The sequence below is a fragment of the Ostrinia nubilalis genome, chromosome 12, assembly GCF_963855985.1.
Source record: "Ostrinia nubilalis chromosome 12, ilOstNubi1.1, whole genome shotgun sequence".
Taxonomy (NCBI): Eukaryota; Metazoa; Arthropoda; class Insecta; order Lepidoptera; family Crambidae; genus Ostrinia; species Ostrinia nubilalis.
Genome location: NC_087099.1, coordinates 3,495,595 through 3,514,637, shown reverse-complemented (window position 1 = coordinate 3,514,637; position 19,043 = coordinate 3,495,595). Strand labels below are relative to the sequence as shown.

Sequence of the window (19,043 nt, the reverse complement as noted above, 5' to 3'; positions counted from 1 at the left end):
GTAGTATTTAGTTGAGTGGTTGACACTATTATCCAACTACCTAATATAATATTATAAATGCGAAAGTTTGGATGTCTGGATGTTTGTTGCTCTTTCACGCAAAAACTACTGAACGGATTTTGATGTAACTTTACAGTATTATTGTTTATAACCCTGAATAACATATAGGCTATAATTTATGACGATCTGTGACAAACTAAATTTCACGCGGGTGAAGCCGCGGGCAAAAGCTAGTTATCCAATAATTCCTAAAACCTCTCTAAAACAATTCGATATTCCTAATAATTGAGTTGGCTTTCAATTTAAATTGAAATTCAAATAAATAACTTACTTACCTCCCCGAATCAACTGGTAATTTAAAAAATGAAAATTCGGTATTTTTAATGATGAGTTTAAGCAACCAAATACCGAACAATATTATAATACGACTTTTTCTGTTCACTCATTTTCGTCAATTTCGCAAAACAAAATAACATCACAGGCGGTTGACCGGCGCGTGACTCAAGCGAACCACAGCGAACGTGTGGCGAACGTCTGTCGCGCTCGCGCCACGTCGCGCTCGCATTCGTCCAAGACAGTCTTGCTAGAGCGGTGTCTATGTGTGCGTGGCTCGAGCGCGTTTAGTATGGAGTTTGTCTTCTGTTATATTTTGTGGTTACGTTGTATAGTAACAATCCCGTAATTAGTCTGTTGAAAATATTTATTTGTTTTTCAATAAAACAAGGATAGAACTAATATTAACATTTCAAACTTGAAGCTACCAAGTTATTCCAATCACCAACTTTCAAAATGTCAGTGCTATTAATTAGCAAAGTGTAAACAGAAAGATGGTTTTTATCTTCGTTTTAAAGCTGCACGCAGCGGGCTTTTAGCGTAAAAAGGTGGAGATATTTTTTTCAAGAATCCCAGTAAATAAACATCTCCCTTTGACGAGGTGATAGGGGCAAATGACTCTGTAACTTTGTACTTTGCCATCCTTTGTGGTATTCTACAATCAACTTTTTATTGTGCTACAGCAAAGGAGCTCTTTTAATTTTCATTAGCTTATGCGTTGAGATTTAAAAGTGCTATTCGAAATAGGTTGTTGGAACTGTTTTGTAGAAAGTATCCCAAGTAAATATAATATTTATTATGATGAATTGTGTTTTCGAAAAAGTAAACGTGAATTTGTATTGAAATCTTTGATTAATTCCGTACCCATTTGCTTAATGAGCGTTCTGACGACTGAAATAATTGTAAAAGTAAAATTGGAGTTTTGTTATTTTAACGGACGTTTCTGTTTCATACGGACGTCAATCATTTAAGAGTTTAGATCCCCAAAGATCCAAAAAAATCTGATACATTTATTTGTGAAACTTATGTTTATACTTTGGCAACACATAAAAAATAGACTTCTATGTAAAGCCTAAATTATAGCTCTGGAAGCTTAAAGTTTTATTTGGTCTCTTACAGGGACCTTTTACGCGTCAGCATTAAAAGCTTTTTACAAGTTATAGTGAGTCATGCAAAAGTCATTCAAGTTTTCCATGGGATGGTGTTATCCTAATATTTTCCTTTCCCATTAAGGATATTTTACACGCATTACCTGATAAGTTTAAGTGGTCCTTGTGGACAAACCAATTCAAATAGGAGGGTATACTGATAACTGTGTCTCATTACAGCGCGCGTAGAGTGTAATGTCAATATGAAGTGTTTTAATTACGCCCGCTATGTCAATAGGGGTGGCACTTAAAAGTTTAGCCAATTGTGTAGGTGTAATCAAACAGTTACTAAGCAAATAATTGCCGTTAAGGATTACCTGCCCGATATCTGAATTCAGATCACTGTGCCGAAATTTATATGATTACCTTGTTAAGATATTTTGACGGAATTTTTAACTCAGGCGCCTGGTTACCCTTTGTATTGAAGTTATTGTTGTAATAACACTCATTCACCAATTATGAGTATTTGTTATTACAAATTCTTTCAAAATCAAAATATGTCAATAAATGTAGAGACGGAAAATTTTGTAACTTTTGGGACATGATTAATAAATAAGTAAGTAAAAATATGTCCAAGATTTTCTTTATTTTGGTAGTTAATGAAAGTCTTTTCTATATTACGTAATTTAAATAAAATATATATTTAAAAAAAACTGTTGCACACTCCGCTTCTACATGAAATAGGAATGAAGTAACAGTATTCTATAAAAACTAACAAATTGAATTAAGCGTTTAAGATAGCTGAGTACCTACGCCAAAATAACCCTTTAGCCTCTTAAAATCACTACAGTTTATTAATTGGGCTGAATCTTAATAGATTCGAGTGTTGTTCATGGTTTTGATTTGATTATATTATTTATTGATTTAATTATTGTTGTAAAGTATAAGTCCAAATATAGATTTGAGGCAACCCTCCTTCAAATTATAACATTACATAGATAATGTCGTTTTAGATTACATTATCACAAAATCTGATTATAGATTGGCTTTTTACATGAGTTCCCTTGTTAATAAGCACTTATCGCGTTTTAGATACTAGTGTTCTAATCTAGAACTATTTCACAATATAATAATGGAGCAATAAACTTTTCCTGTCATCCGTTACATTATGTCATTTAAAAGCATTAAATACACTTCTGTGTAAGTTTTCTAAACTCTTTTGTTTAGCTAGTTGAGTACTAATTGACCTCCTTAGGTGATTTATTCCACGATACTGATAGTATTACTAGCTTGAGATGACATCGATGTTTGCCATTAACCCTAGTATACATACATCTTAATTCAAGGTACGCAATCTCTAAGGCGCGAATATTTGTTATGCGCAACTTTAGGGCCCTGTAACTTTTGTATTTGTAGAGATATTTTCCTGATTATTTCACAATTATTTATTAGTTTTACTAATATTTTCAAGATTTATTAAAAGAAAAAAATTGGAAAGTTGTCCATTGAGGCGTCAAAATTACAGTTATTTTCAAAGCACACAAGAACGTTCAAGTACTTATTAAGCTGTGTTTCATCGTATTTATTTAAACGACAAAATAATAGTAACGATAAAAGTTACATAAACAAAATATGTCACACTTCAATTAGTACGAAAATACAAACCGATCAATTCCCGTGGGTAGCAAATAGAGTGACAAATTAAAATTACATTGGACAATTCGCATAATTAACGAAAAATGTTATTGTTAGCATGACTATTTTCACTTGTATTTCTGTAAAGTACTTCAGCGGCCTTCCTGTCAGTGTAAAGTGAAAAATAACAGTTTCTGGTCATTGGGTAAAGAATACCGCATATAATCAAATGATAACATCAGCTGTTTTTGTTTCATCGCCGGACACACTAGCAATTTGTTGGAAAAATCTGGATAAGTTTAAGCCTCAAGACCCTTTTTTGTGAATATGGAAATCTTTAAGTAGATTACGGGGGTGGATAGGTGGGAAAGGTCACATGCCGCCCTTATAGTGTTAAGTGTACACCTTCCCCTTAAATCGTCAAATGTCAAAGTTGGCATTAATTATGCAGTTAGGACGTGCCAAATAAGCTGATAAAAAGTTCTTTGATCATATTTCTACCAATAAATAGCAAACAGAGTTTGCTTGCTACATATAGTTATTATAAGCTATAAATACTTAACTTCATTTCAATTCAACAATAAATACTTAGTTTGAGATTCAATGATAATTTTTAAATGGCTCACATTAATTACTCAAACTGAAAATAAAGAACAGTAAAATTGGAGCTTTATTTACTTACGTATTGAGCTGAATCTGTAGATACGGATTAAAGCTCAAGCAATATTGACAAACTAGATAATATTATTTACTTCTTTTTTTTTAATACGGTATACAAAGAAAATGTGGTATACATAAAATAAACTGAAAATTCATAAATTGAACATTACTAACAATTCTCATAATTATCGTAATACTACAGTGTAATATTAAAGCAGTCTCAAAATGTAGTTACAAAGCTGTTTGCACCGTAAACCTGACTGCGTTTTAACCCTCCTGTAAAACACACTAAGCACCGGGTGGTTACGTCTGGTACCTTATGGAATAATCGGATTTCAAAGCCCTAAAGCAGCTAATGTCTATTACTTGGGTAGTTAACAGAATTCGCAATTACAAACGAAATTACACTATGGAATGCTGTAATATTATACTCGTATAAGTAAGCAAATCATAAATCTCTAGGTCTTTAGTCAAATTAAATAAAAAATCCCTTTGCACCTTCAGAAGCATTTCAGTCCCCACTCCCAAATCGAAAGTACTGGACTTTTAAAAAAAATGTAATAATTAAATTGCATGTAATTAAATCCTAACGTTCATTAATGTATGTGACAGAATGTTATTGAAGTCTTTTTTGTAACATAAAAGTATCAGGTTCAACCGTTTTTTTAACAATATTGTGTCCCTACGGTTTACTTTCCATCGTTTCAGTGGTATATAATCCGGGGAGGATATAATCTGTTTTTATACTATTTGGGCATAAACTTAAACAAGTTTTTTGTTTATTTATTTAAGGGTTAAAGTCGTACTAGGCTTTTTAGCGTCGGCAATCAATGTCCTGTCCAAGCTATCATATCGCTTTAGAAATCAACAGCTTTTCAAACGCAAAAAGTCACTAAACCGCATTACGAAATCAAATCGCAAATGAGATTAACAAAAGATCATATTATTTATTTTAGCATATTTTATGGAATATAAGGCTGGGTTGCACCATCTTATTTTGACTTTAACAAACGTCAAAAATCTGTCAAACTCTATACAAAAAGCACCGGCTATCGTTATAGTTACTGTTAAAGTTAGGTTGTGCAACTTACCCTTGGTTTCTAAAATGAAAAAGCGGCGGTAGTGTAGCACATGACATGTGGTGAGCAAACAAACAACATATTCCATTATAAGAATAATATGCTTTGTTTATTTGTAGCTTTGCACATTACCTTACCAAACGGTAATGGAATTGCAGTGCCTAATACCTGCAAGCGCCTAAGGGAAATTAAAATATTCCTTTGCAAGTCCGTATTCGTTTTTAATTTAGCATGTCATTTCCTGTTAACGTAGCTGAATAATAATCTATAACTTTTTAAAAAAATAAAACCGACTTCAAATGCGTGAACACAAAAAAAAACTACAAATTGAAAATATTGGGTATAAAAAAGTTCATCCCCAATTTTCCACCCTTGGGGGTGAAATATTTTTTTCAAATTCGCATGAAACCACCCTTTTGATAATACCTATTCAACAAAAAAATAATCGTTCAAATTGATTTATAATCGGCGGAGATATTGCGTATAAAAAAGTTCATCCCCAATTTTCCACCCTTGGGGGTTGTTTTTTCTATTATTAAATTTAAATGGAACCACCCTTGAGGTATTACCTATACGCAGAAAAAAGATTTGTTCAAATCGGTTCATAATTGGCGGAGTTATCGCGTAACAAACATAGAAAAAAAAAAAAAACATACGGGTCGAATTGAGAACCTCCTCCTTTTTTGAAGTCGGTTGAAAAGAACATTCAATAAACTATTTTTGAATAACCTGAGAGGAAGTTTTGCAAAAGTTATTATTATATTCTGTAGTACCTACTTACAATGAATACACGAGTGTATAGTGGTTCCATGGTGTCTTTTTACATACCCATGTCGTAGTTTGGAATGTGTTTAGGTACTTACTTTAATGTTTATTATACAGATTCTATGTGCGTAGGATGGGTATGCTATGCTATGAATAATCTCCAAGGAAAACCCGACATTTAAGAGAGCTTACAGAAAGTTTGTTTCAATCACTAGTTTAAGATATAGAAAAATAACTTTAGTATTTATTGACGATAGTAATAAAGTCATTTTTAAATCTTGGCAAGACTAATGATTCTAGGTCCAGATAGCCTCGGCTTAAAGCTGTTTCATAATCATTTGAAACCTTCAAACCAAATCTTCCGATAAACAATGATTTAGCCCCAAACTTTTAATGGATCATAAAATAATATAGCAGCAAAAAATATGAAGAGTTAATTTTGTAACTAAGAAATTGACTTTGACTTTAAAAATGTATGCCTTTTGCGATCCAAGACTCAAAAACGTACAAAGTTGATAGAACTGCTATTAATTTATGCTTTTCGAACTTTTGTGCTTTTGGTAAATGTGACTTTGTGGTCAAGATAGTAAAGTTCATAATCACATATTGTCGTGTCGAGTTACAATTCGGCAGCCTGACTCAAATTGCCTTACTCCATCACAAACTCTAAGTCGCTAACTTGTTTTAGTTTTAGCTCTCGATAGCTGACCAACGACCATACGTCCCACGAAAGTTGCGAGTTTGGCCAAGATCCGTCTCCTTACATTTACGTGTCGAAAGTTTGCTCCAATATTTGGATGGAACAGTTTTACGATTATAAGTAGTATTTTATTTAACACTAGGCCGCTACCAACCGGTCATTAAGGAAATCATTGGGGGAGGCCTATGTTCAGCAGTGGACGTCCTATGGCTGAAAGGATGATGATGATGATGAATTTATTTTACGACAACATTTTATACAATATTGTAAGTTATAGGAAGATTTGTAAGGAACGGCAAAATATTATACAACCAAAGTAAAACATTCATGAGAAAATTTGCCTTAATAAATATTACGCTCATTGGAATTATCAACATTCATATTACATGCGAGTGTTACAATGATTGTTTTTGTTCATTAAATATGCATTTCAAATTGTGCTACGAGCCGAAAAGGTATACCATCTATTTTCAGTGTATGGATTTGTTTACACAACAGCATAATTTAACATATTGTGTATTCTAAACGCTTTCAGGTTCAGCATACAGCTTTCAGCAAAATTATTTGAAGTTATTAAAAGTATAATTATTTGTCATCCAAAACTCACCATACAAATCAAATAAAAAAAAGCAACTACAGCACGTGTTGATTGGCACAAATATTTTTTGCTCATTTACGGAAATTCTTAACGAAAACACGTAGATATATATATATAGCCAGGGGCTATAAAAGGGGCATTATTTTTAAAAGAACTTAAAGAACTTGGGCGTTAAACGTTAGCGCTATCGCCTTTGTTGTCGTTTCTATTCAAATGGCCGAAGTAAGTTTGTCACGTAGCCCACATCCACAATACTGCTCCACCATTAGCCAACTCGATGTTGAGAATTTTAAATTCTATTCTATTGAGCTGTAAGATGAATGACGTCATTTGAAATTGTTAGCTATAATGTTAGCCATTTGAGACACCGGTGTCGCAAAATACTAACTAGGTACTGTTAATTAATTAGATTTCAACGAGCAAACATTTTAAGATAGTGAAATTGGTTAATGTTAGATCAAATAAATAAATAAAAATCGTTTTGAGAGTTGATACTATTTTTCATGACATAGGCAGTTGAATTTTCTTTTGTATCGCTATAGACAAGCCTTTGAAAAATAATACTCCATGAGTTAGTGTGACTATTTAAAAGACTACACAGAAAGTTTCCTCAAACACTTTTTGATGGAGTAAGGTCAGTGAATTTTCACTTTTCAGTATTTAACATTTTCAGTAGTGCATGTATCTTTGAAACAGTATTTATTTTATTCTTTTACATTATGAAATCGTGAACTGCTTTGATTTTATTTACACCCACGTGGTTTTGGTTCTTTATCTTTTAATTTAGTTGATTATCACCATTATAAAATGAAAGCTAGTACTATTTTGACTCAACTACAATAAGGCGGTTATCACACTGCGCCGCGCTCCACCGCGCCGCGTGATTTTCATATAAAAAATCACGCGCGCTGACGCGTTGTCAGTGTGAAGTGCCGCGCGTGTTTTCTATACAAACTGAGGTACTTGCATACAATGATTAAATCTGTCGCCCCGCGCTCCGCGGCGGAGCGCGGCGCAGTGTGATAACCGCCTAAAGGTTCAAGTGTTCCGTGGGAGTTTTCTTATATTGTGGCTTATAAACCAGCATTATTGCTTTTTGTGGATTCCGTCCCTTTCCGGGAAAAGTACGGCAATAACCATTTCGATAAAATTTGGTTTTTAATTAAAAAACATTGGATATTATGTCTCAGATGACCCTAAAACACAATTATTTGAATTTGAGAATGGTTTTTATTGTCGTTGTTCTATTCGATTTTCCGAGTTATAAAGAATTTAAAATATTATCACTTGAGATTGGTCCAAGTGTTAAAAGTTACAAACATATTTTTTTATGGATAACAAGGCAGGTATATATTTGACGTAATCGCACCTGGTGTTAAGTGAGATGCAGTCTAGGATGGTACATAGGCACTTACAGGGCAGAATATCTGTAATATTCACTATCGCCTTAAAAGCTATACCTACCTGAGATATTTAGTTTTTGAGCACTGTTTCTTACGCCCGTATTCACAAGCGATGCTTGCTTAAGTGAAGCAGCAAATTGAACGCACAGCGTTGTATAAAGAGCTCTGTGATTGGTTCATGTGTTACCCTGTGCGGCCACGCGCACTATGAGACCTCATAGTAATGTTTGTGAATACGGGCGTTAGTACGGGTCCTCGGCACTGATATTGATATTGGTCAATTTGAGACACTTGAGTTACAAGGAATAGGTTCCTAACTTTAACCATGAAGTAGGTTTACTACGACTTTCGAATATTCGCCAAAGTATTCGAATATTAGAGAGAGAGCCTTGTATTTAATTAAATGTTTCCCATCGATTTGAAACTCCTTTGGCTAAGTTATGACTTCAGCTGAAATACTTGAAGTACGAGTATCCTACTTCAGATATAACTACCTGCCTGAATTCCATAAATTTACGGTTTCTGTAAATAAACAAATATACAAATCTGAGTATGTGAAGCCTTTGCGCAAATGACCAAACAATCAAGCTAATCTAAAATAACATTTTCTTTAAAGCCATTTTTTTATCTTTGTACAGATTCGCGTATCTACGCAAAAAAAAAAACGTTCTTGCTCACCTTTTACAAAAACTTTGCACCAGTTCTGAACTCTAACAAGGCTGTCAGTGGAGAATAGGTTAGCAACTGACTTTTAGGTTTTATCGCGTCTCAGAAATAGAAAGTATCTGGAAAAGTTTTATCTTTGCTTGTGTAACTACTAGTTTGCAATTATCAATAGGAGATAGGGATGCAATAGCACAGTGGAATGGTTCGCTTCAAGTAAATTGAGTACTTTGATTATTACTATCATATTTTTAAATGGCTGCCTGGACTCTTGGTTGAATTCAAGCCCTTCATAGGATGTTTTTATCTACGAGGAAGCTCTTGGCCTGCATTTACACTTCACTAAGGCTGGGTTGCACCATCTTACTTTAACTTTGACAAACGTCTGTCAAACTCCATACAAAAAACACCGGTTATCGTTATGGTTACGGTCAAAATTAGGTGGTGCAACTCAGCTTAACTGTCCCACTTTAGCAACCTATAGAAAGGCTGCTAGAAATTTGTGCGGCCAACATCTAACTTTTACTCTACTTATTTTTATTATTATATTTTTTTTTATTATTATTATTATAGTTATTACGTTAAACTTGACCTATCCACATAAAATACATACAAACATTTTTGACATAATCGCATGTACTACAACTACATAAACTGCAGTGCGTAGCTTGGTGTGCCTGTACAACTGCAAGTCAATTAAATATTCCCTCTGCTAAGCAATGTGTGTGCAATTTCGAAGACACAAAGGCTGAAGGCCAGAACTGATTACAGTGGTGGTAATTTGCCCGTGACAACTCCTTTATTCATCTCTCACGCTCGCACTGCTGGCCTTTATGCATAACGTGGGACATCACTACAAATTGGTATGCTGATTGCTTAAGTTGCTAATTCGTGAATGTTGGCGTTTTAGGCCAAAAGTCTGTTCTATCGATTGGTTGATATGGAATTTGTACATTACAAAGCCAGTTATAAAAAAAGAGATCAACTTTCAGTCGTAAGTAGGTACGTAAATTTTACGAAAATGTGAAAACATGACTACAGAATAAACTTATTACCTATGTTTTAAAACATTGAAAGTTTAATATGTAATATTATGTAAGCACCCCTATGGAAAGGTAAAATGTAATTCTACAGAATATCATCAATGTAGTAGAGATTAAGTTCCTGCCCTTTATATCTGAGATTAATATACAATGTATCTGACGTACTCATCTTTAATCTTCGATGTGCAAGCGTGATAGTGCATAGTCCCTCTTAAGGTACTCAAAATTGCATAGAAGCGATTTTCATAGTGATTAAACTACAAAGAAGGGTTTCGTTTGAATCAACTTTTATGAAAATGGTTTTATAATGAGATGATGTGACACGTTAGTTACGAGAATAATTTTATTAGGTTTTGGTTTTGATTCTTGAATTAACCAACACTTTTGATATCACAATAACAAGTATTTTGAAGAAGAATATTGATTTAGAAATTATTATTATTACAGAAACGAAGACGATTTAATTTCAAAATTTGCTCTCCATTTCTGCATTTCAGTAAACGGAATTTAATTAGTGTTATTTAGGCATCCTCCTTTGGTCACGATAGTAAACACTAGAGTTCACTAGACTACGCCAAGCTCTACCTTATTATGCAAATTGCTTATACACAGACTGTGTATTTTAATAGCCTCTGAAAAAGGTCCCATTTCCATTAACTCACCGCGATATTTCTTGCAAAAAGATTTTTATTGGAAATTTATTCAAAATAATAAATTCCTAGATGAGGGGTCCGGCTGGTTATCTGCATACATCAAAAGAATATATTTGGACGGCCATTCCGCCCGAGAATCATGAGGCGATCTTTCATATTGCCCACCTACCATCCGTCAATAACTTCCAAGGATGCTCACTGTTTTATGAATATAAATAAACCTATTTTGAGAGTAAAGAAGCGTGGACAGAAAATACTAATGCTTTGTGGTAATAAGTTCACTTCAGACTTTTTTGGTGACGTAAGATGACGTCATATTTCTATTAAAACTTTATTTTAATTATAAATATTTTATAGTAATGTTAAAATGTTAAATATCTCTACAGGTATAATATTCTACCACAACCTTTGGGATAGGTATTAGAATATACTTTCGTATAATGATAAACTTCTAGACAGTGCCTAGCTATTACCTAACTATCAATTATTAGTTTCGAACTTGAGCTGACTTACCTTTTTTCAAGCAATGGATGGAAGCAGTCTGAAGAATAAACTGTTTCATAAACAGCACTCCCTTCTGCTTAAGATTTGAGTAAGTCCAAAAACATGGTAATGTTTTAAGAAAACTTAAAATAATACGTACCTACATCCGAAGAACCTCCTACCTGGACTAAGGTGATCATAGTAGCACCCGATGAAAGCCTATCAGGTCCTGTCTCTAGTTTCAGGTGTTTACTCAATGAACGGATGACAGAGTTTGGGTGGCGAAAGCTACTGATCGAATAACCCAGAATCTCCTATCGCGCTATGGTCTACTGACTCCTAAATAACTCCTTAAGACCATGTTTAGCTTCGACCTAAAAACTATTCTAACCTTCAGCGACACCTAAACTTCCTCTGGTGGTAGTTTTTAGCCTGGCTTTTTTTCCTGATGTGTGAAGGTAAGATAGGGAAACCTATCATCGGTTGAACTATACATCCTGGTTCCACTCTTGTAACTGCAGCGGTGGAAATGAGAGATGAGGAACCAACCAACCCTAGACTCTGAGACTTTGGCGCGGTTACACTATACGGGAAATTGACCTAGAAGAAGCGCGAGCACGCACGTCGAAGTGTGGGCGATATACGACGAAATTAACTGAAGTGCGTGTTTACACATGTCTCGATTAATAACCCGCATAGTGTAGCTTCGCCATTAATTCGATGCTGCAAACATACCTCGGTCTAGCAGCTTGAGTGTAGTAGCGGTCGAGTTCCTGGAGCATACGGAGGGCGTCGGCCATGTCGTGAGGACCCTCCTCCCTGGCTTCAGCCAAGCAGATCACGGCCAGGACCACGGCGATGGCGACGGCAATTCTCTTGCTCATCATCTTGGATGCTGTGAAAGAAATCATAGATAAGTCGATTAATTTTGTACAGTCAACATTATTAGCGTTAGTGAACAATTTAATCCGTACGTCTTTAGCTATTGTAGGTACATTGTTTTTTTGTATTCTTAAACCTTAGAATGAACATTTTTGTTTAAGGGCTGATTTTCCAATCGTCAGATAACTGTTATCTGAAGAATAAAATTGTCATTTTGACATATTTCCCATACTGAAACTGGCAATGTAAAGTTATTCTTCAGGTAAAAGTTATCCGATAATTGAAAAATCAGCTTTTAGGAAGATTGTGTAAAAACCGACAATATCCCAATAATGTGTATGCCTGGCCGAATCGAGCTCCAAGAAACGTGAGTTCGAACCCCGTTGCTGCTTGTGGTAAACCCACGCGAAACACAAGCATATTTAGTTTACCACGAGGGGTTAACGAGACTATCAGGTAGCCAAAATCGCACTTATTATTAAAAGGATAGTGCCAGGGTCTGGACCAAGTGTTGCCCAGAATCAACCCATAGTGCATTTTGTTCCTCAGGCCTATACTAATGTGTAATGCATTGTAACTTTGTTCATAATTGTTATTTTTGAGTGTACATGTTGTAATGTAACAATGTTGGTAGACCTAATAAATAAATAAATAAATAAATGTGTAAATCGAAGCGCACTGAAATCTATTCCTGGAGTTAAAAGAAAAAAAGAGTTTTGTTTTGAATTATTTACATACAAAATATCATCGATGTATACGTACTCCGCATAAGATTTCGCGATTGTGGCATTAAATAACACTCGCTATGTTGAACTTAACCATACTGTATCCGTACACGTTACTTTAGTGCGATTTACATTCTTTATAACGATCTAGCGCTGTTTTAATTGTTTGGTAAGTTGACAGAAATTCATTATTTCCAAAATGAAGCAAGAAGTTTTAGCTTATAAGTATATGTATATACTTTGAATTAAAAAAAAAACTCTTTTTTTCTCTTAACTCCAGGGATAGATTTCAGTGCGCTTCGGTTAACAAATTAGTATTGGCCTGAGTTACAAAATGCACTATGGTTTCATTCTGGGCTAAGGTCCAACTTCCATACATGGATTGGCACTGTCCTTTATAGGGAAGACCGGGGCAAAACGGGAAATGCTCTAGTATACGTGACTCGTACACCTAACAGTGCTACCTACGCTTCATTAGAAAGACCTCAAGTCGGCTCACGTCAGCTGGACACAAACTTGAGGCTGCGTGTCTTGGCTACATCATGAAACATTTTGTTTGTTTAGCTTTATTAAAATTAGTATGAAATTTTGAAGCGCCATGAGGTGAATAAACGAGTTTTCAAACAATAATCGTAGCTGTGTGTTATTTTAAAAGAATGTGTGTTGGAAAAAACAATTAAATACTGGTGAAAAATGTTAGTCATGTACTAAACAAAACTCGAGGTTTATACAAAGGTTAATTTAAAAAGTCAAATCAAAATCAGCATTTCGTTTTGATTTCCATTTCCTTATCTCTTATCTTTTCTTTGAAAGCTTTCTTCTACATTGAATAAATAAACAACTTTGATTTTTGTCAGCAGTTAGTTCACATTAAGGCGCTATTTTCGTGTTAATTATACGATACGCAAAGTTTTAATAGCTTAGTTATTAAAATTTCTTAGCGATAAGTAGATTTCCCGCCTTAGGCAGTTCGAGTTTTGCAAGTTGTTTCACACTCGAAAAACATAACCCTCCTTCTGGCGCAGTCAGGTAAAAATAGCTTAGTTGTTTAACCTTTTAATAACGACCCACAAAACTATAATAATATTGTTACGTCACTATTATGTCACACATAACTTGTTCAAATAAACTCATAATCAATTTTCCAGGACAATGGGCAAGTCCCGTCCTGCCCGATTTGCATCACAATATTCACATGTCGGTTTGGATGAGCAAAATTTGCCACGCTATGACGTTTTGTGGGTTGTAATTGTCTCCATGTGTAGTCGACAGAAAATCAAGCTATACTTTTTTGTTGTAAAAATCACTTATAACAGCTAAATAAGTGGCTGCAGTGTATAGGTAGACAGACGTCTAGTCAACTCATGATGACATGTTAATTTATTACTTTTTTTTAATGACTGTTAAGTCTATTTTAGGGCACTAACAAAGTTCAAAGTTCGTAAAATATTGAGCTATAGTTTTCTATTCAACCCAAATAAGAAAGTATTAAGTGACATCCGTCTATCTATAAAAATAGAATTTAGTTCAGCACCATCAATTTTGATAGATATTTTCACTGTTGTCACTTCACACTACAAAGATATAAACTCAGACCCTCTGGGAGGCTTTAGACGGGCATGCCCTTATATTGTGTGACCTCTGACTTCCCACATTTCCGAACCACATGGGAAATAGTTTCATCAGCTTATCTAAGGAAATAATACAACAATTTCCTCGTACTCTTATATCATTTTACGTTAAAAGGATTTCACGGTATCTATATTATTTATGGCATAAAGAAAAAAATACTAGAATTTTTCTTTTTTCAAGTTATTAGGTAAGTAGTAACACACACGAATGATTCTAAAAGGAGTACTCTGTAACCTGCAATTGAAACATTACTATACTTAGTTAGGTACTTTCAATCATCTCAAAATAGAATAAAATGATTTTCTTTTTCTACTTTTTACACACACATTTTAAATAATATTATACAGAAATTCTGACTGTGCTAAATAATAATATAGAAATCCTTGTTATTCGTCATTAAAACACTTTTTGTGAATACAAAACCATAAGTCCTATTCTGTGAAATCTTTATTTTAATTAGACCTGTATTATGATCCAGACACAAATAGAATTTAATGAATAATCCTATTACTCATTTAAACGTGGTTTCAAATTGATATTACCCTTCTGCTTATCCTATTACATAGTACAAACGTGGGCAGGCCTAGTAAGTACTGAGCAACATGTGTATTATATTTAAGACAAAGCATACGTGTCGTGAATGGGCCACTAAACTAAGCCTTAACGTAATGCTATTATAGTTCAGGTATATTAGGACGTTACTACCTGCCTGTAACTACATAACAAGTAGTGTAAGCCCCTTATAAGATGTAGAAGCATCCTTGCTATAAGGAAATACGATAAAAACTAACGGACACGTGTCTTGTGGCTATGAAAATTGTGTTACGAATAAATTAGCATGAAATTGTCAAATAAGGGAGGGCTTTGTTATTCGTTATACCAAAAAATATCCAAGACTTTATAAATGGATAGAATAATGATATTTTGGCCATTTGTAAGTGCTTGTGGCTAGGATGATATAATTTTATAGCTTAAAAAGCTTAATACTAGTTATTATGAATCCTTCACAAAACTAAAGACTCATATTATTTTCCTCTTCTTCTCACTTATATGCTAACTAGCATTCCGCCCGCGGCTTCGCCCGCGTGGAATTTTGTCTGTCACAGAAAAACATTAACGCGCGCGTTCCTGTTTCAAAAACCGGGATAAAGACTATCCTATGTCCTTTCCCGGAACTCAAACTATCTCTATGCCAAATTTCATCAAAATTGGTTCAGTGGTTTAGGCGTGAAAGCAAGACAGACAGACAGAGTTACTCTAGCTGGAAACATTGAATTTTCGGATAGTTCTAGTTTATTCTGTAACCTCTTATTGGTACCGTTTGAAAGAGCTTGTGAAGTACTTTCAGGATCAATAAACAGTTTTTCGATATCTTGCATAGTTTAGAAATAATCGAGTGAGATCACTTATCGTTTCCACCCTGTAGACTAGTATAGATTCTTTTTCAGGTCCATTAAGTATGTTTACTAACAAGTAAACGTGGTAACTTCAAGTTAATTTGGCTCGCACTGTACGCGAAAGCTTAAAAAGAAGTAAAAGTAGTGGGAACAAAATTTCGTTGTTTGCCCAAAGCTTCGGCGATCGAGTCCACACAATGTCCCGCTGTTTGAGTTCTGGATCGGCCAGTTTGTCCCCGGGATTGTGGGGAAACTTCTATAATTCCCCATTTATTAGTTGTGCAAGTAGTAAGTCATACAGTTGATGGAAAACCGTCAATTTCCCTTTTTGAAAGAAGTAATTCGGTGTATGAACAAATTAACAAGTTAATTTGGCGCCGGTATCACAAAGCATCCCCATACAATTTTACCCTAAGCGCACGCATTAAGGTGTGAGGCGGATTCCCGTTTGGGAATTCCGTTTTTTCATTATTTTACCTACGCGTATAATTATCTTTTCTATCAAAAATATCATCGTTATCTTTTAAATCATCAACATAGATAATATTGTCTTATAAATCTAACTGCAAATTATGTACCTATAAGATAAAGTGGCCTAAAAGTGTGACATACAATAAACTTTTGTTGAATTTTTTCCTCAACTCGTGTTGAAAGTTTGTGCTTCTTACCAAATTTCATGATTTTAGATCCCACCACATAAGTTTTTGATTCCCCAGCGAGTGTCAAAAGTTTTGTTCATAGATCGATTTGTCTGTCACGGGAAAAGGTTACGATAAAATATATTATTATGAAGTAGTACGTCTAAAGCATTTTTTCACTATGAATGATTTGGCGCCAAGAGGTGGATTCGATTTTTTCTTCTTACTTAAATTTTCCATAAAATCAATTTCAAGTATCACAATCAAAGTCGTTTCAACAAACAATTTGAAGATTTTTCAAAAGCACCCATTACCTTGTATCTTTTTCTTATTAACAAGACAAAAGCAGGTTTTTTAATTGAATAGACGACGTTTTGCGTTGCAGGTTTCCATTTTTCTTATTACATTACTTAAAAAGAGACTAGCCTTTTGCCGCTGCTCCGTCCACAAGTTTGACAATATTCGTTTTAAAAGCAAAAATATATGTATAATTAAATGAGTTGGTATAATCATGACTAGTTAAAAAGATTGTGTGGAAAAAAAAATGATTCTACAAAGAATCGTACGTTGTTCCCACGGAGGCAACCCGTTTTTTGCAGGATCGTGTACATAGTAGTACACGTGTCGTGTTTTAGTACTAACTTTCACACTAACATCCCGTTTGTAGTGTCCCGCAAAAAACTGATCCGATTGAATTTGTAATTCAATTTCAAACACACATACCTACGTGTGTTCACACGACAGTCCAGTTTTGCCGGACCCTGCCTTACTGGATCCCACAAAACTGGATAGCCGTGAACTGTTTCGAAATAAGAACTCATGGAACCATTTAACGACTTTTGACGCAACCGTAGACAAACAAAGACTATCCATTTCCTACGCCATAAGCAAAACAAACACGGACCTCGTCAAAGTAAAATACAATGTTTTCCCCCGGGACGCACATGACTCCAAGATTATTCTAGATAGAAACTTGTATAGTAATGTAATCCTACGCCAGACTAACATTATAAATGCGATTGTAATGGAGTCTGTCTGCTTTTCACGCCTACCGTACTTTGAAAATTTGAGACAGGTTAAAAAGAAATGGACACCTTATATTTTCATCAAGGAAACTGTATTTCTCTGAAACTTCATATTACACAAATAAGTATCATCTTCAAAAACATCAACATTTCTTTTTATTATAATGCCTTTAAATATTTTTTCTCCAGCATTATTTTATTGGTATTAGACAGAAGACTTCACTTGCTGTTAAAATTCTATAAAAATAAAACTTTACACATCTACTCGAAAAAAATCTCGGAGTAATATCGTTGCAACCTACGCTTTTCAATTCTTTGTAATTCTATGGAAAAACAAATTTAGTCTGAAAATAAATAAGAGTATTTCATAGAAATAAATATGAGGAAAATGTGAAAAGTTTTTAGGAATATCTTTTTTCCGTTAACGCGATTATCAGCTCAATTTACTTTTTGATAATATGAGGCGATAACTTTATGTATCGAAAGGTCTGGTTTATCATTTAATTAAATAATTAATTTTGCTGTTGAGTATTAAGAAAGGATTGATATAGATAGGACTGATTTTATTATAATTTTCTACTGTAGGTACATGTTCACCTAAAACATTTAAAAAAAGTACATAAAACATTAAAAAAAATACTAATTTGAAAATCTACTTTACAAAGAAAATCTCAAGGCATATTTGGCTAAAACCTAATTCCTAAATAACTTAAGCACATCATACGATATTTCCCTAGAGCACCTAAGTAAGTAAGTAGTTCGGACATAAGTAGGTACATTTGGCTGTATTATTATATTGCGAGTATCAGTAAATTTTAACCGCTACTCTTTAAACTACTTCTTAAAATTACAAATTATTTCGACAGGTGAATGCAATGCTACTTAGGTGCTAAATATTATGTCACCAGATACCTCAGATCATAGAAGGGAATAGATGTGAAACGGGGGCGTGGCGCGTGTCTCCGCGATATGCCCAGAAACGAACATCAGCCGCGTAGCTAGGTTAGTCGCGATTCAGTCGTACTAAGGAAATTTTCTCCGATATTTTGGATAATGCGTCGTTACGTGCAATAAAACAAGTGAAACGAAGAACTACAGGAACAATGGAGTCATTTACTACATGTAAGTATTGCAAATCCATTGGTATTTTGCTTATAAATAAAAAAAACTAAACATTTTTACGAACGAATTCAGTGCCGTAACAGTTACTGCGTTATCGAAATCAGTGGTGATAAAAATTGTAACACACTTGTACATTGACGATTTAGTTAGCAACCACTTTATGTCATGCTCAACTACTGCGCAATGTATTTAATTTCTTCCGATATCCACTGTCGTGTGAAAATACACAGTACGGCCGCATGTGCCGGTCGTAACATAGTGCCGTGCTCGTGTTCTAATGCGATTTCCTATTATCGATAAATAGAAGTAAATTATAATTTTATATTTTGTAATTTTAAATAAAAAAATGATGTGTTACTTGCGATTATAAGATTTTACAAAAAAAATAATAACAGTAGAAGTAATTAGTAACTGTCAACTATGTAATTACTATAAGAGCTAGTTGAAAGCCTTATAATAATATAGGCATTATTTTTGATAAACATATTATGCGGTACGCAGATCGCCATAATTAAAAAG

General features: G+C 34.2%; 1 protein-coding gene across 2 annotated transcripts in view; it reads right to left on the bottom strand.

Annotated features, from left to right (window-relative positions):
• Window positions 1-19,043, bottom strand: part of LOC135076474 (neuropeptide F) — a 39,440-nt gene that overhangs the window by 8,561 nt on the left and 11,836 nt on the right. For both annotated transcript variants that reach the window (XM_063970937.1, XM_063970939.1), the window contains exon 2: window positions 11,839-11,998. In XM_063970937.1, the coding sequence (XP_063827007.1) occupies window positions 11,839-11,990 (152 nt within the window). In that variant the 5' untranslated portion in view covers window positions 11,991-11,998. The remainder of the gene's footprint in view (window positions 1-11,838; window positions 11,999-19,043) is intronic.